The 20,280-nt window shown below is 42.8% G+C and overlaps 1 protein-coding gene across 2 annotated transcripts in view; it reads left to right on the forward strand.

The window, feature by feature from the left end:
* GRM4 (glutamate metabotropic receptor 4) overlaps positions 1-19,690 on the forward strand; it is a 289,589-nt gene extending 269,899 nt beyond the window's left edge. For both annotated transcript variants that reach the window (XM_083509182.1, XM_083509183.1), the window contains exons 10-11: positions 7,210-7,456; positions 18,819-19,690. In XM_083509182.1, coding sequence (XP_083365308.1) covers positions 7,210-7,456; positions 18,819-18,868 — 297 coding nt within the window. In that variant the 3' untranslated portion in view covers positions 18,869-19,690. The remainder of the gene's footprint in view (positions 1-7,209; positions 7,457-18,818) is intronic.
* The last annotated feature ends 590 nt before the right edge of the window (positions 19,691-20,280 follow it).

Below are 20,280 nucleotides of genomic sequence, written 5' to 3' on the forward strand. Positions count from 1 at the left end.
TGGCCCTCCAGATGTTTGGGACTACAATTCTCATCATCCCTGACCACTGTTCCTGTTAGCTAGGGATGATGGGAATTGTAGTCCTAAACATCTGGAGGGCTGGAGTTTGCCTATGCCTGTGGTAGACTATTGGTATCCTCTCTTATTGCTTTGGTTCCAAACAAACAATTAAAAATAAATACTTAAATCAATTTGTTTCCATTCTGCTGCTGGCCCCACCCCCCACTTTGAGTTATTTTGATTCTTAGTTTGCAAACTCTTGGGACAGCTGAGTACAGAGTAGATATGGGGGAGAAATTTGATTCGGTTCTCAATTAAAGGTGGAGCTACCAAATTCACACTTTCTGAAACAATAAGCAAGCCAAAACATGGTCATTCTTAAGAATTCACACTTCGTAGAATCATATAATCATTGGTCTAGCCAATAATAATAATAATAATAATTTATTATTTATACCCCGCCGATCTGGCTGGGCCTCCCCCAAGGCAGAATAGAGTGGGACTATCACTTCCTAGGGACGCGGGTGGTGCTGTGGTGTAAACCACTGAGCCTTGGGCTTGCCGATTGGAAGGCGGGCGTTTCGAATGCCCGCGACGGGGTGAGCTCCAGTTGTTCAGTCCCAGCTCCTGCCAACCTAGCCTTTCAAAAGCACATCTAAGTGCAAGTAGATAAATAGGTACCGCTCCGGCGGGAAGGTAAATGGCGTTTCCGTGCACTGCTCTGGTTCGCCAGAAGCAGCTTAGTCATGCTGGCCACATGTCCTGGAAAAACTGTCTGCAAACAACCGTTGGCTCCCTCGGCCAGTAAAGCAAGATGAGCACTGCAACCCCAGAGTCATTCACAACTGGACTTAACTGTCAAGGGTCCTTTATCTTTATCACTTCCTTCGATCAGGACACTATAATTCTCTGAGTTTTGCAAAGCAGCTCTCCAACCAACCAATATATACAAAAATGCACATACTGCATAAAATGTGCATAATTATGCATATATTGATGGGAATAACATACAAACATGCAATATATTTAGGGAAATTGCTTCCAAAATGTTCATAGTAGTAAAAACTGCATACAAAAATGTGCCTTTTAGGAGATGCTTGAGCAATAATGCTTATGAATTTTCAAGGGGAATGAAAAAAAAACACACGGCCAAATTGCTGCAGAAATGTAGTGAAATGAATTTAAGACTGGAGGAATGAAGAAATGAGAGAAACCAAAACTGACAGTATCCCTGTCAGTATCCATCCCTAGTATAGGGTCATTCGCTTTCCCTCTCCCTCAGTTCAGTTCTGGGGCTTTTGTTCCTTTTAATTCAATCCCTTTCTGTTTTCCAACAAACACCTCCTACCTTAATGTGACTTGCATTCCATCTGTTTTTGCTCATTTATACTAGCTTTGCATAGACTTCTCTTAGAGTCCCCCACTTGTTGCTGCTGTGTGTGTTTTCTGGTTCTGTTGATTTCCCCTAGTTTTTTCTCCCACTTTTAGTTTGCTTGTTCAAAGTCCCATTCTCCTCTCTGCAGTTTCAGGGTACCTGTGATTTGATTACATTGAATTCTTTATCATCATCCTCATCCTCATCATCATCTCCCCTCCCCCTCTAGTTCTGTTATTACCCTTCTCTCCCTGGCCCTCAGCTCTACCTGATTGTCCCTCAAGTAAACTCTCAGTTGTGTTGCTCATTGACAGCCTATTGTTACCAACTTACCCAGAGGCACCTCCCTCATCATGTCACTGGTTTTCAGGCTGATTGTCCACAAAATACTAGAGGTGAAGTGAAGTGATTTCTGTTTTACCAGCTCAAAACAGTAAAGCCTGCCCTTGTGGGAGAACCACTGCACATATCATTCTGAAAGTTGGCAGGCTTCATCCTCTGACTAGGGGCAACCATGCCTGAAAAGTGCATCCAGTTAATGCAGAAAATGACAAGTTGCTCCCCTCCCCTCTTCCAGAATGCCCCCAAATCTGATCAAGGGGTTCTCCCAACCCTATGGAGCAGATTTGGAGAGGGTGTGGGGAACACAGGGGGAGGAAAACAGGGAAAGTCACATTGCATATGCAGAAACCCTTGCACTGATGGAACATGTTACTTGAATGCTAACCATCATTTTTCCAAGGGCTACTGACATTGTCATTGACAGGGACCATTGGGGGAAAAGAATTATAGGAGCTAATTATAGTGACCCTTTCCTCTCCCTACTTGCTGCTAGAGGTAGTATAGTGGGGATGGGAGTAAGATAAGGGGAATAGAGGATTAGTGGGAAGGGGAGAGAGGATAGGGGCTGCCTGGACTGGGGAATGGCAGAAGATGAATTCAGTTCATGAACTCTAAAGCAGAGGAATTCTTATCTGGCTCAGATTAAAATCTAAACTGGATTTTGGATTGTAATACTGCCCTAGTATTTGAACATTGGAAGTCCCTGTGATTTATTTATCTCTTACATTGACATTCCAGCTTGCCTCCAAGGAGTTCAAGGTGGCATGCATAGCTTTACCTCTTCCCATTTTCCCCTCACAACAACCCCATGAAGTAGGTTAAGCTGTGGGAGAGTGACTGGTCCAAGGCCACCCAGTGAGCTTCCTGGCTGAGTATGGACTTGAGCCTTGGTCTCTTGGTTTTTGTCCAACACTCTAACCACTGCAGCACACCAGCTCTCCTTCATATTTCCAAGCCTGGAAATACTCTGTCATCATGCAATAGGGAGAAAAGGTGCATTGGCTGAAATTCCCTCTTATACAGAGTGATGAACAGCGTAAGATCCCTGTCCTCTTTTGTATCCACTTTACCTGATTGAAAAGGACGCTGAGAGTGTAATTCAAATTCATAGCCTTCTATCTGTAAACTTTGGAAACTCCCCCATGGCTGTAGGATTTATGGTTTGGCAGTCATCCTCCCATCCCTGAATCCCACTGCTTTTGAGAGCAGCAGAATACAGTTAGATGAATGGGAGAAAAATGAAGCACTCCTTGTAATTTGAATTGCTAAATACAAAGGACCATTTCACAGAAAATGTTGTGATGTGATTGTGTGCTCTACCATGCAGTTGTACTGATTGTGCAATACCGTCAATAAGAACATTAGCACTCACAAAATATTCGTTTGCTAATCTCAGCCATTGTGCCTGTGGCCTTCCTCCCCCACCATGCCTACTGCCATGTATCTTGATACCATGTGCACATGAAATCCATGCTAACAAATATATGGACTAGTGTTCTGCATCCGAAGGTCTGATTGACTCAATCATCACTAAGGCATCTTCAATAAGCCCTCATTTCAACATTTTTTGATTATACCACGATTCTTCAGAATATTCCATGTGTTCTGTACATATATTCCATATACTCCATACATGTGCCCCATCTCTATAGCTCAGTCAGCAGACAATGAGACTCTTAATCTGAGGATTGTGGGTTCAGGTCCCACAAAAAGATTCGTGCATTGCAGTAGTTGGAGATAACCCTCGTGGTTCCTTCCAACTCTATGATTCTATGTGGTTGGGTTCACATAAAGTTCATCTGTGGCATATATTGAGGGGGGAAATAATGCTGTCAATGTCACGTATCTGAAAATAGGAATTCATACAGACTGTAGCAAGGATCTGCAAGATTGCCATAGTGTGTGTGTGTGTGTGTGTGTGTGTGTGTGTTTGTGTTCCCTCCTCTTCAGTAGTTGGAAGCTCAGCAACCTTTAGCAATCCATCTTCTTCTTTGGGTGCCAGTGAGAAACCTCTTCATTTCACCTTTTTTTCATTTCTGCATCAAGAGATAATTTTATATCTATCTTTAGGTAGCTAAAAGACTATTCATAAACAATGGCAGGAAGTAATTTTCTAGAGGTTAGAAAGGTTCTAGGTAGTACTGGAGCTGGGGAGAGAAGGTGGGAGCAAATACCCGCCCTAAGATTTGCCTGTCCATCATCTGCCCAACCTGTCATTAGAATCTGTAAGCATAGTGAGGATGGAACAAGTAGTGTAGCCTGTCATCTTAGTCTCCCACTATAAGCACTATACCCCCCCCCCAAAAAAGAAAGCCCTTCTCTTTATAAAGCCACCTCTGCATGAACATGTGCACACCATCATACCTACAATGATGTATGCTAGTTGTTCCACTGTTAGACTGTGCCCATGAAGAAGCCTTGGGAATGGGAGCAGCCCAAAATGGAGGCCTTTGTTTATTTTTGAAACGGGCCTAGAGAGAACCTGCCAGCATTCAGGTTGTGTCTCACAAATCTACCATACTCCTTCTTGGCCCAGCTCATTGTATTTTACCTGGAGTCACCTCTCTTTTCTATCAAGATGATTGCAACCCAACCCTAAAATGTGGTGACAGTTGGCTTCTATAAGGTAGATGTGTGTAAGGGAAAGATCTATACTAACTTTAGCCCTAGTCTCTGCCCCAATTAGCAAATTGTAGACTGTAAGACTGAGCTGGAAACCCCCCTGCAAAAATGTGTGTGTGAGGGGGGGGGGCATGTGCTGTGATCTCCTTGTTGGATGTGGCAGTCAGAGGAAGAAGTTTCCTTAACACTTTTGGAATGAGGTTTCTGCTTATGTTACTGGATCTAATCATGATGTGTAGTTGGCAGGAAGCTGTAGAGAGACCTTTGAGTTGCTTCCTGCACCTTTATGTAGTGTTGACCCCAAGGCATTCTCAGGAATTCAGCTGGTGGGAAGTTGTAGACAGGGGATTATTCCATGGCATGGAACTTTTAATAAAAGAAAGCAAAGGAAAAATGGAAAACCCTTGGTTACCTCCTAAGGTTAAATAAGATAAGCGGCAACCCTTCCTGTAAATTTCTAAAGAAATCTGTCCCCCATGCCAGCCTTATTTTCCCCCAGGAAAAAAAATAGAAAGTTTGAAATGTTTTGGCATAGCTCTAGTAGGATGGATCCAAAATTTTAGTAAAGACAAATAACAAAGAATAAAATGTGGGTGTGTATGACGTTACTCAATGTGTGATAGAGATTCACCATGCAACCATGTAAAGAGGGTGGGGGACAAACCAGTGGAGGATGATTTGTCATTTGAAGAGTTGAAGAATTGCCCATCCCTGCCACCTCTCTGTGATTGGGCAAAATGAAGAGAGCTTCTCTTCCTGGTGCTATCTGATTTACACATCCCCCATTTGTGAGATGCCTGCCAGGCCCTTTCCATAGAAAAATGGATTATTCTACAGTCAGATTAATGGGCTTTCATTTTGCAAAACATCTGTCACCGTTAGTCCTGGACAGTGAGCGTGAAATTAGTTTTGACTGCAGAAAGGCTACGTCGGTGTGTAATATGTGACTAACATTACAACGGCTCAGGAAGCGAGCTGGTGAATGAGAATTACCTGTTAAAAGGAGAAAGGGCTTTTCCTGTATACTCTGGGATGGGAGGGGCAATGCATGGAATCCGGAGGAGAGGCTTAAAATGGGAGGGGGGAATACCCACCCATACAATGTTTCTGTGATTGCAATGTATCTCAGCTCCTTATTTGCTGCTATGGAATTAATGTAAGAGGTGAGAGGATGAAGGAAGTGCAGCCAAGATGCCTTTGTGGATGCAACAAAAGGGAATGTTATGCAAAAATATCCCTTGTGCAACAGTGTGTCTTAGCTTTGCAATACAACAGAGTATCACAAACACTGTGTAGCAGAGGTGGATAAACTGTGGCCCTCCACATGTTGCTGAATTCTAGCTCCCTAGTTAGTAAGGCCAAATAATTTGATGCGAGCTGGAGTCCAGCAACCGCTCCTTTCTATAGCTATTCAGTAGAGCTGCAACTGCCTATCTATAGTATAGTCTGCTAAAACTTCATTGATCAATTGACAGCACCCAATTTTAATGAGGGTGGGCAAAATTTGAATTTGTGGATCTGCAAGTTGTTTATTTTTGGTGGTTAGTTTGGTTCTAGTATGTTACTGTTACAGGGAATGAAAATGAAGCCTTGGGTATTAACCTTCTAATTATGAATGGTAGCTTTTGCTTAAGTTGAAAATCATCTCATACTTCCTTCACTTTGTCAAAAATACGCCCGTATTTAGGTTTGGTAATGTGAAAGTTTATTTACATTTAAGCAAGTAATTTTTTTAATTGTTAGACAAGGAGAATTCATTGAATATATTTGCCACCTGAACTCTGGGATCATCTTCCCTTGGTAACTTACAAATTGTCCTCTTACTGAGACTGGCAATATGTGATAGGACTCAATATTGATGAAGCATTGGTGTATTTTATCTTTTCATTTTAATGGGTCTATTTTAGATGTTGTAAAGTTATAAAGCTTCTGAGATGGGATGGAAGGAAAACACAACTAAACTCTGCCCTATTTAATGTGCTATGAATAGTGTTGGGCAGGCATTATTTCTGCAATAGCTGGCATTCTGGCCACCAGGTAATCTCTGAAGGCCCATGACACTGCAACCTTATGAGAACCAAGCAGGTATAGGTCTCACCATTGCAGGATGAAATGGAAGATTATCTGGGAATCCTATGAATACCACCTTGAATTGCATCATAGAAGGAAAGCGGGGCTGTAAATGTAATATCCTGTTCCTGAGTTATATTTTCAGATTTAAGTTATTGGATCAAGGAGGAGGTTTGCTTAAAACAACCAACTAGGGTGCATAAGAAATTCAATTCATTTCACTCTTAAATGCAAACCGAGTTAATTGGCACTTTTCTGAAACAATTGACAAACCAAAACACAGTCCTCCACAGTGTACATGAAAATGCAAATATTAGGGAAAATAGCATTAAAATGTTATATATCGGGGGAAAACTTTACAAAACTGTGTATATTAGGCAACATTCCATGTAAAAATATACATATTAAGAAACATTCACACAAAAACGCTTTGAAAATTATCTTATGGGTATGTAAATGAAGAGGATTGAATTTAAGATTAGAGGAATGAGAAACTGAAATTGACAGATTCGTGGACACCTATAACTAACACTAGTTTGTATGATGTATTTGTATTGGAAGGGGTAAGGTCATCCATAAGTTATGTGTGTCGTGAAAGCCAGCCCTGAGGACCATTTTTGCTACTAGAAATAAATATTCAGTTAATTAATTCTTCCACTCAGATTAATTGAAACATGCTCATCTCTCACCTGGTTTTGCTCCAAGCAACTCTGCCCACAGACAACAGAGAAACTTCCAGGTGGTTGTGATATTTTAGGAAGTAGGTTTCAGAGCTGAGTCTGTTTTCTTATGTCTTTCAGATGTACATTCAGACCACGACGTTGACCATCTCGGTGAGCCTAAGCGCCTCTGTCTCATTGGGTATGCTCTACATGCCCAAAGTCTACATCATCCTCTTCCACCCAGAGCAAAATGTGCCCAAACGAAAGCGCAGCCTCAAGGCAGTTGTGACAGCAGCCACAATGTCCAACAAATTTACTCAGAAAGGAGGCTTCCGCCCCAATGGAGAGGCCAAATCGGAACTGTGTGAAAATCTGGAAACACAAGGTAACCTTCTAAACTCACCTGAGTCCATGTTGCCTTGCTCCCTTTAAAACATCTTCCTCTAATTGTGAACCCAAGTAAAACAACCCTATAAGGGAGAGCAGTGTGCTCATATTGCAAAGGAGGGTGACAGAGCTCAAGAAAGCTGGCTAAATGAATTCATAGCTAAGGCATGGAGTTTCTGTGTTCTAGATTTGCAGCTCCATTTCTGAGCCATGTAACTGCACTACCAACACAATCATTACCTCTATAAGTTTTAAAGTATGGGAGGCCCAACATATGAAATTTCACATGTTCAGAATAAAGGACATCTGAAGGGTCTGTGGAAGACACACAAAATAAAGGAGGATCACTGGGGTACACAGACGTTAGATTGAAAGATACTGTATAGAGGTTTCTGAATCTCAATGGTTTAACGGTAGCAAAACAAAACAAAAAAACCCTAGGTTGCTGAAGTCAAGAAAGTTGGGGGGGGGCTGAACAGGAGTAAAATTGTGTATGAAGACCAAGTATATGCACAAAGGCACCTTGTGCAATTCTGTGTCTACCTTCCTGGGCTCCTATTGTGTAGCTGATTCTTGTTGGCAGACCTCAGGGTTTTAGTGAAAAACAAAGTTGGTCCCACAAGCCTAAAATCTTCCAACCTGCTGATTTACAAAGTGGTTTAAAGAAACCTTGTTTGGCATGTTTCCCTGCTTATGCCGTGTGTAGCATGGCTTACAGGAGATCACATAAGGTGCCAGTGCACCTTGAGGTCAAAAACATGTTATGCCAAGCAAACATTTTTAAAAGCATACTTATCACTGCCACTTTCTCTTTTTTTGGGGGGGGGGGGGAGTAGCCATATACATCTGGATCAGGACTCTGGCATGTGGGAAAGGGTGGTTAATGCAGGCTTCCTCAACCTCGACCCTCCAGATGTTTTTGGCCTACAACTCCCATGATCCCTACCTAGCAGGACCAGCGGTCAGGGATGATGGGAATTGTAGTCTCAAAACATCTGGAGGGCAGAGGTTGAGGAAGCCTGGGCTAATGTTTACTGCCCTGTGCTGTTTAGCCAGTGAACATTGATAATACCCTGATTGCTATTTCCTCTGGCTGTGCTGTTTCCTGCAAATATCATATTTGAGAGTAATTAAGCACTCTGGTAGATTTTCAGTGAGAAAACAGCATAGGAAGCAAACAGGTATGGGAAGGAAAGGGTTACAATGTTGCAGTCCTGATCAGGATCAGGCCCCTGCACAGCTGCTTTTCTTCCTATAAAAAGAAAGTGTCCAGTGCTATGCATACCTTAAAAAATGCAATGCATAGTTAGATATTAAATGCTTAAATATGTAAATGTGTACATTAAGATATGAATGCTCAGTGTAATGTGTAGCTTGACTCTTATAGTTTCAGTATATGTATGCAGCACGTTCTGCCAAACCTAGAACAAAGACAAGAGAAATTGGGCGTATTTCCCCCCTTTAGAAATATGTTTCCATGGCAACCCTCCCCTTTCTCCCTTGGGATGGGAACCCTTGTGAAATTCAGCAGTGCTTAGAAGAATAGCAAAACCAGCACAGCCTGATGTTCTGAAGTACCAATTACCTGGAACTCCTGTTGCTTTCAATGGAGGCTGCAGAGCTTATTGCCTTTGAAAATGTGTGTGTGTGTGTGTACACACACATTCTTCAATTCTACCCTCTGAAATAGGCATGGGTGCAAATCCTGGAAAAAAACACAACACTCCAAATTGTGGGAAATCTGAATGTTATATTTGCACGCTTGGCTTCAGCTTAACGTAGCCGTGGAAAATTGGGCAGCAGTAATACAGTAATGAGGGACGCGGGTGGTGCTGTGGGTTAAACCACAGAGCCTAGGACTTGTGGATCAGAAGGTCGGCGGTTTGAATCCCCGCGACGGGGTGAGCTCCCGTTGCTCAGTCCCTCCTCCTGCCAACCTAGAAGTTCGAAAGCACATCATGTGCAAGTAGATAGATAGGGACCGCTTTGGTGGGAAGGTATACGGTGTTTCTGTGTGCTGCTCTGGTTCACCAGAATCGGCTTAGTCATGCTGGCCACATGACCCGGAAGCTGTCTGAAGACAAACGCCGGCTCCCACGGCCTACAGAGTGAGATGAGCGTGCAACCTCAGAGTCGGTCACGACTGGACCTAATGGTCAGAGGTCCCTTTACCTTTACCTTTTTAATGCAGTAATGTCTTCTGTGATTGGGTTGCACTTGCAGAGAGGAGCTTTTTATAGGGCACAGCTACATGCTGACTTCCCCCCTCCCCACCCACACTCCCAGAAAGCCCCCATATATTTGTTTTCCCATATGCTTACATTGGGGCTGGGGGGAGAAAGTTGCACTATCTGTTAATGAAGGGCAGGGAAACTCAAAGCAGAACTTCCGTTTTTGGCAGCAGTCCAAGTTCAGCTCTCTCCATAAATGGACACTTGAACCAGTAGCTGAATTGTAAGTAAAAGAACCAAGTTTTCTTGAGAGCAATTCAATACCCATGGTCCATTGCCAAGTGTCTCAATATGCTCTTCCAATTGAGCCCCTCTCTGAGTTAGCGACAGGGCACTTGCACTTAGAATTTAGCAAAGACAACTGAGCTGTTTTCCTCACAATTGGGAAAATAGTTTGGCTACTTGTGAGCTCAGTTTGGACTCTGTCACGCCTTGATGATGTCATTTGCAGCACAGGTGGGTCTGATTCTGCCTCTAGCCTCCCTTTGAACTTCCACACTTTCTCCTTGCTTGCGCGCACACCTAGTGGTGCAATGGAGAAAGGGAGGTTTTTTCTCCCCCACCTCATTCTCCCATCCCATTTCTGCCACTGCAAGAACAGCAATCTAGGTAAGCAGAGTAAGCTGGAGTTAAGAGATTCAGTGATATTACTACATTATTACATCTATGTGCTACTTCAGTTCATGGTGGTTTTCAATATGACTTTCTTCATACATAAGTCCTGAACACTTGTGTCTTAATATGCATGCAATGCCACCTAGAAAGGGTTAGCAGTTCTTCATTTCAAGGTGCAAGTTTGGGTCACTGGCTTCTAGATTTTGCTAAATGCAGCGCTCTGGGAGCTGAGAATTACCTTCCTGCATAACCCTTCCTAAATGAGAGTCACACATATTTTTCTGATATTTTATCAGAAAAGCACTTGTAAGGAAATGATCCGTCTTCTTCCAAGGCCTTCCCAGTAACAAAAGAAGCTTGCTGAAAATTTATCCATTCTCTGCAGCTTAAAATGAACATATCCTACCATATTATTAATCAGACCCTCCATATCAAAGGCAGAAGGAAACCTTTCAAAATTTTCCCAGGAGAATAGAAAGCGCTACAGGCACCACCCCCAGTGTATATAGTAGTAGTAGTAGTAGTAGTAGTAGTAGTAGTAGTAGCAGCAGCAGCAGCAATAATAATAATAATAATAATAATAATAATAATAATAATAATAATAATAATAATAAAAAATATTTATACCCTGCCCATCTGGCTGGGTTTCCCCAGCCACTCTGGGCAGCTCCCAACCAAATGTTTAAAACACAATACAGTATTAAACATTAAAAACTTCCCTAAATAAGGGCTGCCTTCAGATGTCTTCTAAAAGTCAGATAGTTGTTTATTTCCTTGACATCTGATGGGAGGGCATTGAACAGGGTGGGCACCACTACCAAGAAGGCCCTCTGCCTGGTTCCCTGTAACTTCACTTCTCACAGTGAGGGAACTACCAGAAGGCCCTTGGCACTGGACCTCAGTGTCTGGGCTGAACAATGGGGCTGGAGATGTTCCTTCAGGCACACAGGTAAAGGTAAAAGGTAAAGGGACCCCTGACCATTAGGTCCAGTCATGACCGACTCTGGGGTTGCGGCGCTCCTTTCACTTTATTGGCTGAGGGAGCCAGCATACAGCTTCCTGGTCATGTGGCCAGCATGACTAAGCAGCTTCTGGCAAACCAGAGCAGCGCATGGAAACACCGTTTACCTTCCTGCCGGAGCGGTACCTATTTATCTACTTGCACTTTGACATGCTTTCAAACTGCTAGGTTGGCAGGAGCAGGGACCGAGTAATGGGAGCTCACCCCATCGCGGGGATTCGAACCGCCGACCTTCTGATCGGCAAGTCCTAGGGTTAACCTAGGGTTAAACCTGTCGGTTAAACCGCAGAGCCACCTGTGTCCCTCGGGTATACAGGACCGAGGCCATTTAGGGCCTTAAAGTTCAGCACCAACACTTTGACTTTTGCTTGGAAACGTACTGGGAGCCAAAGTAGGTCTCCCAGGACCAGTGTTAAATGGTCTCTGCAGCCACTCCCAGTCACCAGTCTAGCTGCCGCATTCTGGATTAATTGCAGTTTCTGAGTCAGCTTCAAAAGTATCCCCACATAGAGCGCATTGCAGTAGTCCAAGTGGGATCTTCCATCATATTAATTCATAGTCATGGTTGTGAGTTTATGGTAAAAAAGTAATAATACTCCCATCTATTGGAAAACATTCCATTTGTCTTTCTTTTCTTTTCTTTCCCCCTGAAAAATTTACTGCCAGCACAGATTGTGGACAAAATAGCTGTAGGCTGTGAGCCATATGAGGTCACAAAAGCTCTTCCAACTCATCCCACTGGTATAGCACATGCTGACATATACAAATAAATAACTCATGTGGCCTTATTCACTGGAGTGTCACTATGGTTTTCTTCCTGCCTCCATACCACAACCTGCATGAATGGTAGCTGCATGAATGGCAGAGCTAACTGGAGAATTCTGTTCTTTTATACTATCTGAATTTCTCATCTTCTCGAATGAAAACAATCTACTGTGAGGCAAAAGGCCTTGGGCACCTCTTGCATGTTTTGTAGACCAGATGCACATCAACAAAGAAGGCAACCCATCCTCCTTTCATATTTGCCTTGCTCTGGGTCCTTAGCATCCTTCTTGCAAAAGCCTCTTTTCCTTTCATCCAGCTGCGATGCTTGTCAGGTGACTGTCGGCATCTGAAGGTTGCAAGAAACATAGTACTAGTGTCCCTGCTGTCTAAAGTTCCTGCTGGGGCATGTTACAGATCTACTCTGCTGCTGCAGACACTGGAGGAAACGGGGTGGTGATGGCCCAGCAGAGGTCTTCCACTTCTCCATCCGTAAAGCTGTGAGCAGTCAGCAGGCAGGAAGGTTCACAGGGAACAAAAGGCTCCATGTTAAAAAAAAATTCAGATCTTTTGCTTTTAGAGAATCTGAGAAAATGTATTTTCTGGCCTAACAGTCCACGGGCATTGCTTATGCAAGCCCCTACTGTGTGACTGACTCTATAGTAACCAAACTCTAAAAGGGAGGAGGTTGTCTAGCAGCTTTGTACTGTTTTAATAGCTACATTTCCACTGGCTTAATCCTCAGTGTTTCTCCCTCTCTTCTGTCTTCCTCCAGCTTCCCTAACAGTCTGCTGGTGGGTTTCCATTTAATCGGATTATGAGTCACCCATATCAATAAACTCGTCTTTACTATGTACTTTGAGATCTTAAGATGAAAGGTGCTAGGTGCCTGTAAATTGCTGTTGCCGTTACAAAAGATTCCTGACTTTGGCCTGCTTTAGATGATTTTGTGTGAAGCTCCATTAGTATATATCTGACCTGAACTGAAAACAACTGGGCATCAGTGTAGACAGATTTGAGGGGACAAGGCTGCCATCCTTCAAACTAAATAAACAAAGGAAATAAGGGAAGGTATCAAATGTGGGAAAGCAAGCAGAGAGGCCTCAGAAGGTGCACAGAAGGCAAATTTACTGCACAACACATTTTGAGTATTAACGTTTTTCCTTAGGGGCGATTCTGGCTGAGACTCTTAAGCCTCTTAAAGCTGTTCCCTCTTCAAACTGTAACAATCTGAAGAGGTGAAATTTTATCAGCTAGTGATGCTTTTAGATAGTATGTGAACAGACATCCAACAAATTAGACATCAGAGTTATAGTAACATTATCGTTACTATGCATGTGGAGTGTGATTCTGGTATCCTGCAAATGCATCGTTGCACAACTATTGCAAGCTATTAGATGAATCATAATAAAAGCCAATTTAAAAGAAAACTCAGGTTATGCAGTCCTGTAGTAAGGCATGGCTTACTTTTGAGCTAAGGGTGGTCAATGTGTGTTGAGTTTTATGCCCTGGAGCAATCTTTGTGGAAAGGTTAAAACATGTGGGGCTTTATAGTTCATAAAAAAAAAGATTCAGATGTTTGAAAACAATTTTGACAACTTGTTGAAAAGTGGCATATAAGTTTATAAATGTATGCATGGTGTGATGAAATTGGACATAGAGTATTCCCTCTCTCTCATTTAGAATCATCCAAAGAAATTGGTTGACGATAGATTCAGGACATGCAAAAGAAAGCACCTCTTCACAATATCACACACTTAACCCTTTGTCCCTTTGCCACCAGAAGTGCTGTCAAATTTAAGGGAGCTCTGGGCAAGGTGCCTTGCAGGAGCCACCTGCCACCTTGGCAACACCCACCCCACGCTGTGTCCATCTGATTGGCTGATGTCACTGCCACTTTTTTCCCTCTGGGGAAATGCTTGCAATTAAAAATGCAAGTGACTTCAGCCATAGCTCCTTACAGTGTTTTGCTTCTACTGCTGCTAACACCACCCTCTGGCACTGTTTGGATGCCCCGGGCTGTGGAACTCTGGACTTAGGCCTAATGGAACCACTGAGTGCCACCATGGGAATCTTTAATTTAGGTCAACCAAAGGGGAGATCCAGGATCACATCTCCCAACATTTGCTTTTTTAAATTTAAAGGAGTCAGGGGACAGAAATTAGATTGGGTCACTGTGTTGGGGGAAGGGATTTAACTCTTTCTCTCTCTTCCATTACCTTAATTTAAATCTCTCTTACCTCAGCAAAGCTACTATTAGCAGCTGTTGGTGGGGGAGAGAACATAAATATCCATATTGTACGAGTCTTTTTTTACTGTCTGGGTAGTGGTTTTAAATTGGAGAAGCAGTGGAAGGAAAAGGTCTAAGCCAATACCAGTACAACAGTCCTGATTCAGTTGATAAATGCACATAACATTGTTGTTTTTAAGCCAAAAACAACCATGGCTGGAGATCTGATCAAGGATCTCCCACATTGTCTTTAAAAAGAAAGCAAGGCAAATTTCTGTCAGATGCCTATTATTGGCTATTAGCAATGGTAGCTAATGGTAGAGATGTGTCAATTTCAGTTTATCTCCGTTTCTCATATTTCCAACCTTCATTGCTTCACATTTTTGTAAGACTTTTACTAACATATTCCTTTCTATGCACACTTTATCCAGCATATGTATTATTGTACACCTGAGTTGGTTGGCAAACTGCATTACAAAATTCAGAAAAGCATGAATTGCAAAGGATGACTGTGTTTCGATTCACATTTTGCCTTTAAATGCAAACTGGACTGAGCTATTCACTTGTCTGTAGCTAAGTGTTGTTTCGTGTTCAGGCAGTACGCCTCTGAACACCAGATGCTGGAGGGGGGCAAATAGCAGGGGATGCTGTTGCTATGCCCTGCTTGTCAGCTTCCCAGAAGCGTCTGGTTAGTCATTGTGGGAAACAAAACACTGGGCTTGATGGATCCTCGATCTGATCCAACAGGGCTCTTTTTACATTCTTAAAACAGAAAGCAATAATCAGGAAGAGAACACATTTGAACTTACGCAGAAGGCCTTCCTGTCAAGGCAAGTAAACACAGCCAGTCTATACAGATGTGGGTTTAAAGAGAAGGGCTCCCACACAGAAATTAACTGCTAGGAGCATCATGTGTAATTAGCATATGCAGACCATGGGGAAAGGACTCTGCATCCAGAATGGAGCAGATGGCAAAGATTCATGTCATCCTCTCCCCTCTTACCATTTCATGCAGGGAAGAGTAGGAATGAGCTGGTCAGTGGTGTACCGTGGTTTGCGGGCACCCAGGGTGGGGCAGGTGTTGCCTCCCCCCTGGTGGACTGGGAAGCTGGGGTGGAGGTGAATGCCAGGGATTCCTCCCCTCGCTTGGGCACTTTTCTGCCTTTCTTCCTCCTAAAACATGCAAGGAACTCGCTTGAATAGGAGAGTTTCCCTGCTTTAGAAGTTCAGCCCTCAACATCTTGCAAAGTGATGTGGGGGCTGCAGGAGTGGCAACATAAGCACAGTAGCCTTCTCTCATTCATGTTCCCCAGCAACAGGCATTATTTAGAACAGCGGAACCTATTATGTTGACCAGAAAAGCCAAGTTGTTCCCTGGTAGGCCACTTACTTTTGAAAGGCCCAGTTGGGGGTCGAGGCAAGGTAAAATGCAGACATGATAACCAATGACTCTGTGGGATGGCTTTTGATGGGTAGGAGAGGATATATTAATTACAATTTATCACTCCAGTCTCCCATGCATGTGGATTAAACAGAATTTTAAAATCCTTTCCTTGGAAGCAAAATAGAAGCTTTGGCAGCAAAGTCTCCCTTTCTGAGCAAGTCCAGCTAACAAAGTAAACTGGCTTTTCCATTCCTATGCAGCTTAACCAGGCTTCTAAAGTAGGTTTTGAAATTAGATTGACTTAATCGTCTTGCATTGGTTAACAGCAAAGGCAGCAGTAAAAAGTATGCAAGTAAAATACTGATATTTACTATACAACCAGTTTCAGGTAAGCAGAAACACTTCTGCTTCTGTTGTTGGTTGAAGAAAAGAGCAGAGAGAGAGAGAGAGGAAGAAGAAGGATTTATATTTCTCGTTTCTTCCTACCACTGAAAACAGGAAATGACATCACACAGAGCTCTCTCTCAACCATAGGAGCCAACTCCTGGGGCAGCGGTCCCTTCAGCCCCCTCAATAAAATATTTGAAGGGGCTGTGGGGCCCTAAAATTGATGGGCATTGCCATTCATATCATGTGTGTGTGCTGCATCATGTGACTGGTTATATGGAGTGAGTCTTACCTGGGGCCCCAATATTTTATTCAAGCTGGCACCCATGCTCTCCACCAGTTGCATTCCAATGGTCTGAATCTGCCTGTCTAGAAATTTTCAGATCTGCAGTAGTTGGCCCCTAAACTTACTATATCAAAAGTATACATTTGTGGAATTTGACTGCCATTTCCCACGGACTCAGCATCCACAGTTGCCTCTGGGGCTTGGCTGAACGTTGGTCAAGCCATGAGTTTTTGTCATCTTCTATTGTCACCACACTCCTCAGTGCTGGGAAGGGTTGGATCTGTTTCTCCGCACTTGGCAGTGAAAAGAGGCTCACTAGTGCACAACGCAGAGAGCGAAGCCATTTTCCAGCCTGCGGTACCTTGTGCTTGCATGTGTTTCACGTTTGGAACGCGACAACTCAGCCCAAATGGAAGCTGGCATGACAGGCTATACAAATGCCAAGGCAGCTTGTGGGAGAATATCAGAGACTGATCACATTGTTAACACCAAGGACAGGAGATGCTATGGAGTTGTCAGCATGGGAAGGAAGGGACATTTTTCACTCTGTCAATGGCAGGTCACGTATCTTTAAATAAACAAGAGAATAAATAATTTACAGAGCTTGATTGCAGGCAGATTGGCTATGAAAACACTGTGGCTAACAAATAGCGCTGTCAGCTCTGATTTCTTATGGCCCATCTAATCGTTATCTGAGGATAACAGTGCCTGAAATCTTCAATAAGGTTCATTCGTCAGGGAGGCATCATCACAGGTGGAGAAAAAGCAGCACCATTCAGCTTGTGCTGCCTGCATTAGCCTTGTCAGACAGGGGGCTGGGGAGATCCCAGGAATACTGCATAGATGGTGCACTGTTAGAAATTAAATACTGGCACCCCTCTGCCAGTTAGCAATATGGGGAGTGACAGGAGTCCACTGCTGCAGAGCTAGTAAGAGAAAGGGAAATTGGCTTGTGTATAGTGATGTGGCTGTAGAATAAAAAAAAAACCCCAGGAAATTCTAGTCTGCTTTTTAAAACTTGGTTTGAGTTTGCATCTATATTTGACTTGCCTAGACCACGTGACAACATAAGACCTTCCCCACTGGATCAGACCAAAGGTCCAACTAATTCAGTAGTCTGCTTCTCAGAGCCACAAACTGTATGTCTGCATAAGAAACATCTGTCAGATCCCCACCTCCTTTAGTTGTTCTTTTTCTAACACACACACACACACTCCAGACTTTTCTCATAGGGAAGATGCTTCAACATCCTCATCAATTTGGTCAACCTTTTCTGTACCTTCCCAGAACTGCACACTGTATCCCAAATGTGGATGCACCAAAGTTTTTAACATCAGCATTACAATACTGGCCTTTAGTTTTCACATTAGCACTGGAAATAATAATAATAATTATTATTATTATTATTATTATTATTATTATTATTATTATTATTGAGACAGCAGCAATATCTAGTGCTTGGGTGATTCAGCATTGTACTCTATCAAAATAAAACCCTCTGTCTCTGTTCCTTGTAAACTTTGAGAAGACTCCTTGCTAGCTGCTCCACCCATCCATTTTAAGCCTTCTGGTACTCAAAATGTGACTAATTTCCACCCTTCTTTATCTGGAGTAAGATGAGGAGGATCAGGGGACTGGCTCTCCTGTTCTAATGTCCATAAGGGAGGTTAATCTGTTATCTTGCAAAAGTCAGCTTCCTGTCTGGAAGTGGGTATTTAATTAAGAGCAACTCATCACAGACTCCAGTGCCTGAAGTAAAACCAGGGAAATGATTTCTTTTTCTTTTCTCCCTTCTTTTATCTTTTGCAGTTTAATGCGTATTACACCCCAGGGGAGAAGTAAATTGCTCAGTGCAAGCCCTATTCTCCAAACACTGCTGCTCACATGAATCTTATATTGCCTTTGCTCAGCTCTATCAGTCCCTCTGATTCTCACCCAATAGGTGGGGTTGAGCTGTGAAAAATTCTCCCCAGGACTAAGCCAGGCTCCACAACGTTAGGGTTTGGGGATTTATTTATTTATTGGATTGGACTTTTCTTATCTCCACCAATGCAGAGGAAGGCAGTTCAACCCAAGATGAGCTGGTCTCTTTAAGAGATTTGTGGGTTCTTTGCCAAAAATGGTCTAAAAGCCGGGCTGGGACCATTAAGTCGGACCTCTGTGAAGACGGGGGAGGAATAGTGACCTGAAGGTTAAAGAATGTCCATATTTCACTAAGTCTAAGCAGCTGCTCTTGCTTTGTGCTGTGTTTAGGGTTCAACCATTAAAAGGCAGAGGCAGCCCAAGTTCACCTCTTTGGTACCTCTAGTTTTGATAATGAGAGTCACGGAGCATAGCACCTCCCAGGTCTGGTGTGAAGGTTAAGCGCAAGGTTCCATATTTGGAAAAAAATGAGGAGAAAGTTCATGAATGATGCTTCATGTGTGGCTTTTCTCGCCTTCCAGCTCTGGCTACCAAACAGACTTACGTCAGCTATAGCAACCACGCAATTTAAAACCAGCCAGTGGCAACTGGCCATGGGAAAAGGGCTGCTGAAGAGGAGGAACAAGAAAGTGGAGTTGAGCCCCTCAGCACAGATGACGTCATGGTGGTGGAGAGGGTGCAAGAAAAAATGTGTTTCCAAGAACTCATCAAGGGTGCCTGTTTCTGATAACTGGGCTGCTGGAGGCAGCTATTTTGGAAGATGGCCACCAACAGTAGAGGGAAGAATCAATCAACACACCCCACGTGAAATATTTGCCTTCCATTGGAGGGAGAGGCCAGTGGGGTTGAATATCACACCAGGTGGAAAGAAGGTGACAGACCTTTAGCAACTTTTTGGGTTTGTTTTTTTTAATTCCTGTATCTTGGCAAAAGAAAAAAAACACCCTTTTATTCTTCCCCCCTTCAAAATAGTGAGATGGTTTGTGGTTGTGAAGAGTCTTTCGTTCTCTCTCATTTTTTTTCTTTTATTTTTTCCTTTTCCATTCCTGTCTTCTGACCTCTTCACTCTTTTCCCACCTTGCTTTCCCTTCTGTCTTCCCTCTCTCCTCCTTATCAAATTCTGTGTTGCAAAAATAATAAAAATTCCTTGAAAAAAAAAGCAACAACCATCAACAACAACAACAAAAGTGAAAACAAAACCTAGACTGTGTTCAAAGTGCTGATTTCTATAGGTGGTAAATTAATGTATGTGATGATCATATGGATTGAAATATGTCTGCTTTAATGTACTGACCAATCAAAAAAAGATAAAAAACACAAAAAAATTCAAAAGTTCAGTGCCTGGATGTTTATGAATTATTCGATGACGATGTGTAGAGCATGATCATTTTTATACCAGAATATTTCTAATAAAAACCATGGTTTTGCACTCAGGAGTTGCATTTTCCTTGCTTAATGTTGGTCTGTGTGTGACTGTAGGTCTAAGGAAGTGTTGCTTTACAAAAGTAAATTACAGGGTCATTCATAACATAATACAATATCTATAATCACCTTTGACACAATCATCTCAAGGAGATGTACACTATAATCCTGAATATAGCACCCTCCTTTCCTCTAAATGGAACTGGTGAGTGTTATGACACTGTCAGAGTTGGATGCAGCAACCATCTGTTTTGGATGTTCCAAATGGAGATCTTTTCATGAGACCGACAGGAGCATATGGATTAGAACCAAGGTATGAGTTTAGTTCCATTTATTTCAGTGGAATGTGGATTGGGGGGGGGGATGCTTTTGTTGGGATATCTTGATTCTGTAAAGTGACCAGTTAAATATCCTCAACTTCAACCATTTAATGAGTCTAGATGCAATGGTTGACACTGATAGTTCATACATCTGCAGTACAGTATTTTCAAACCTGGTACACATTTTTCACCTAAACATGCATTCTCACATAGTGGAAATGTTGCCTTTTCAATTCAGCTT

The sequence above is a fragment of the Podarcis liolepis genome, assembly GCF_965112155.1.
Source record: "Podarcis liolepis genome assembly, chromosome: 6".
In the NCBI taxonomy this organism is placed as follows: Eukaryota; Metazoa; Chordata; class Lepidosauria; order Squamata; family Lacertidae; genus Podarcis; species Podarcis liolepis.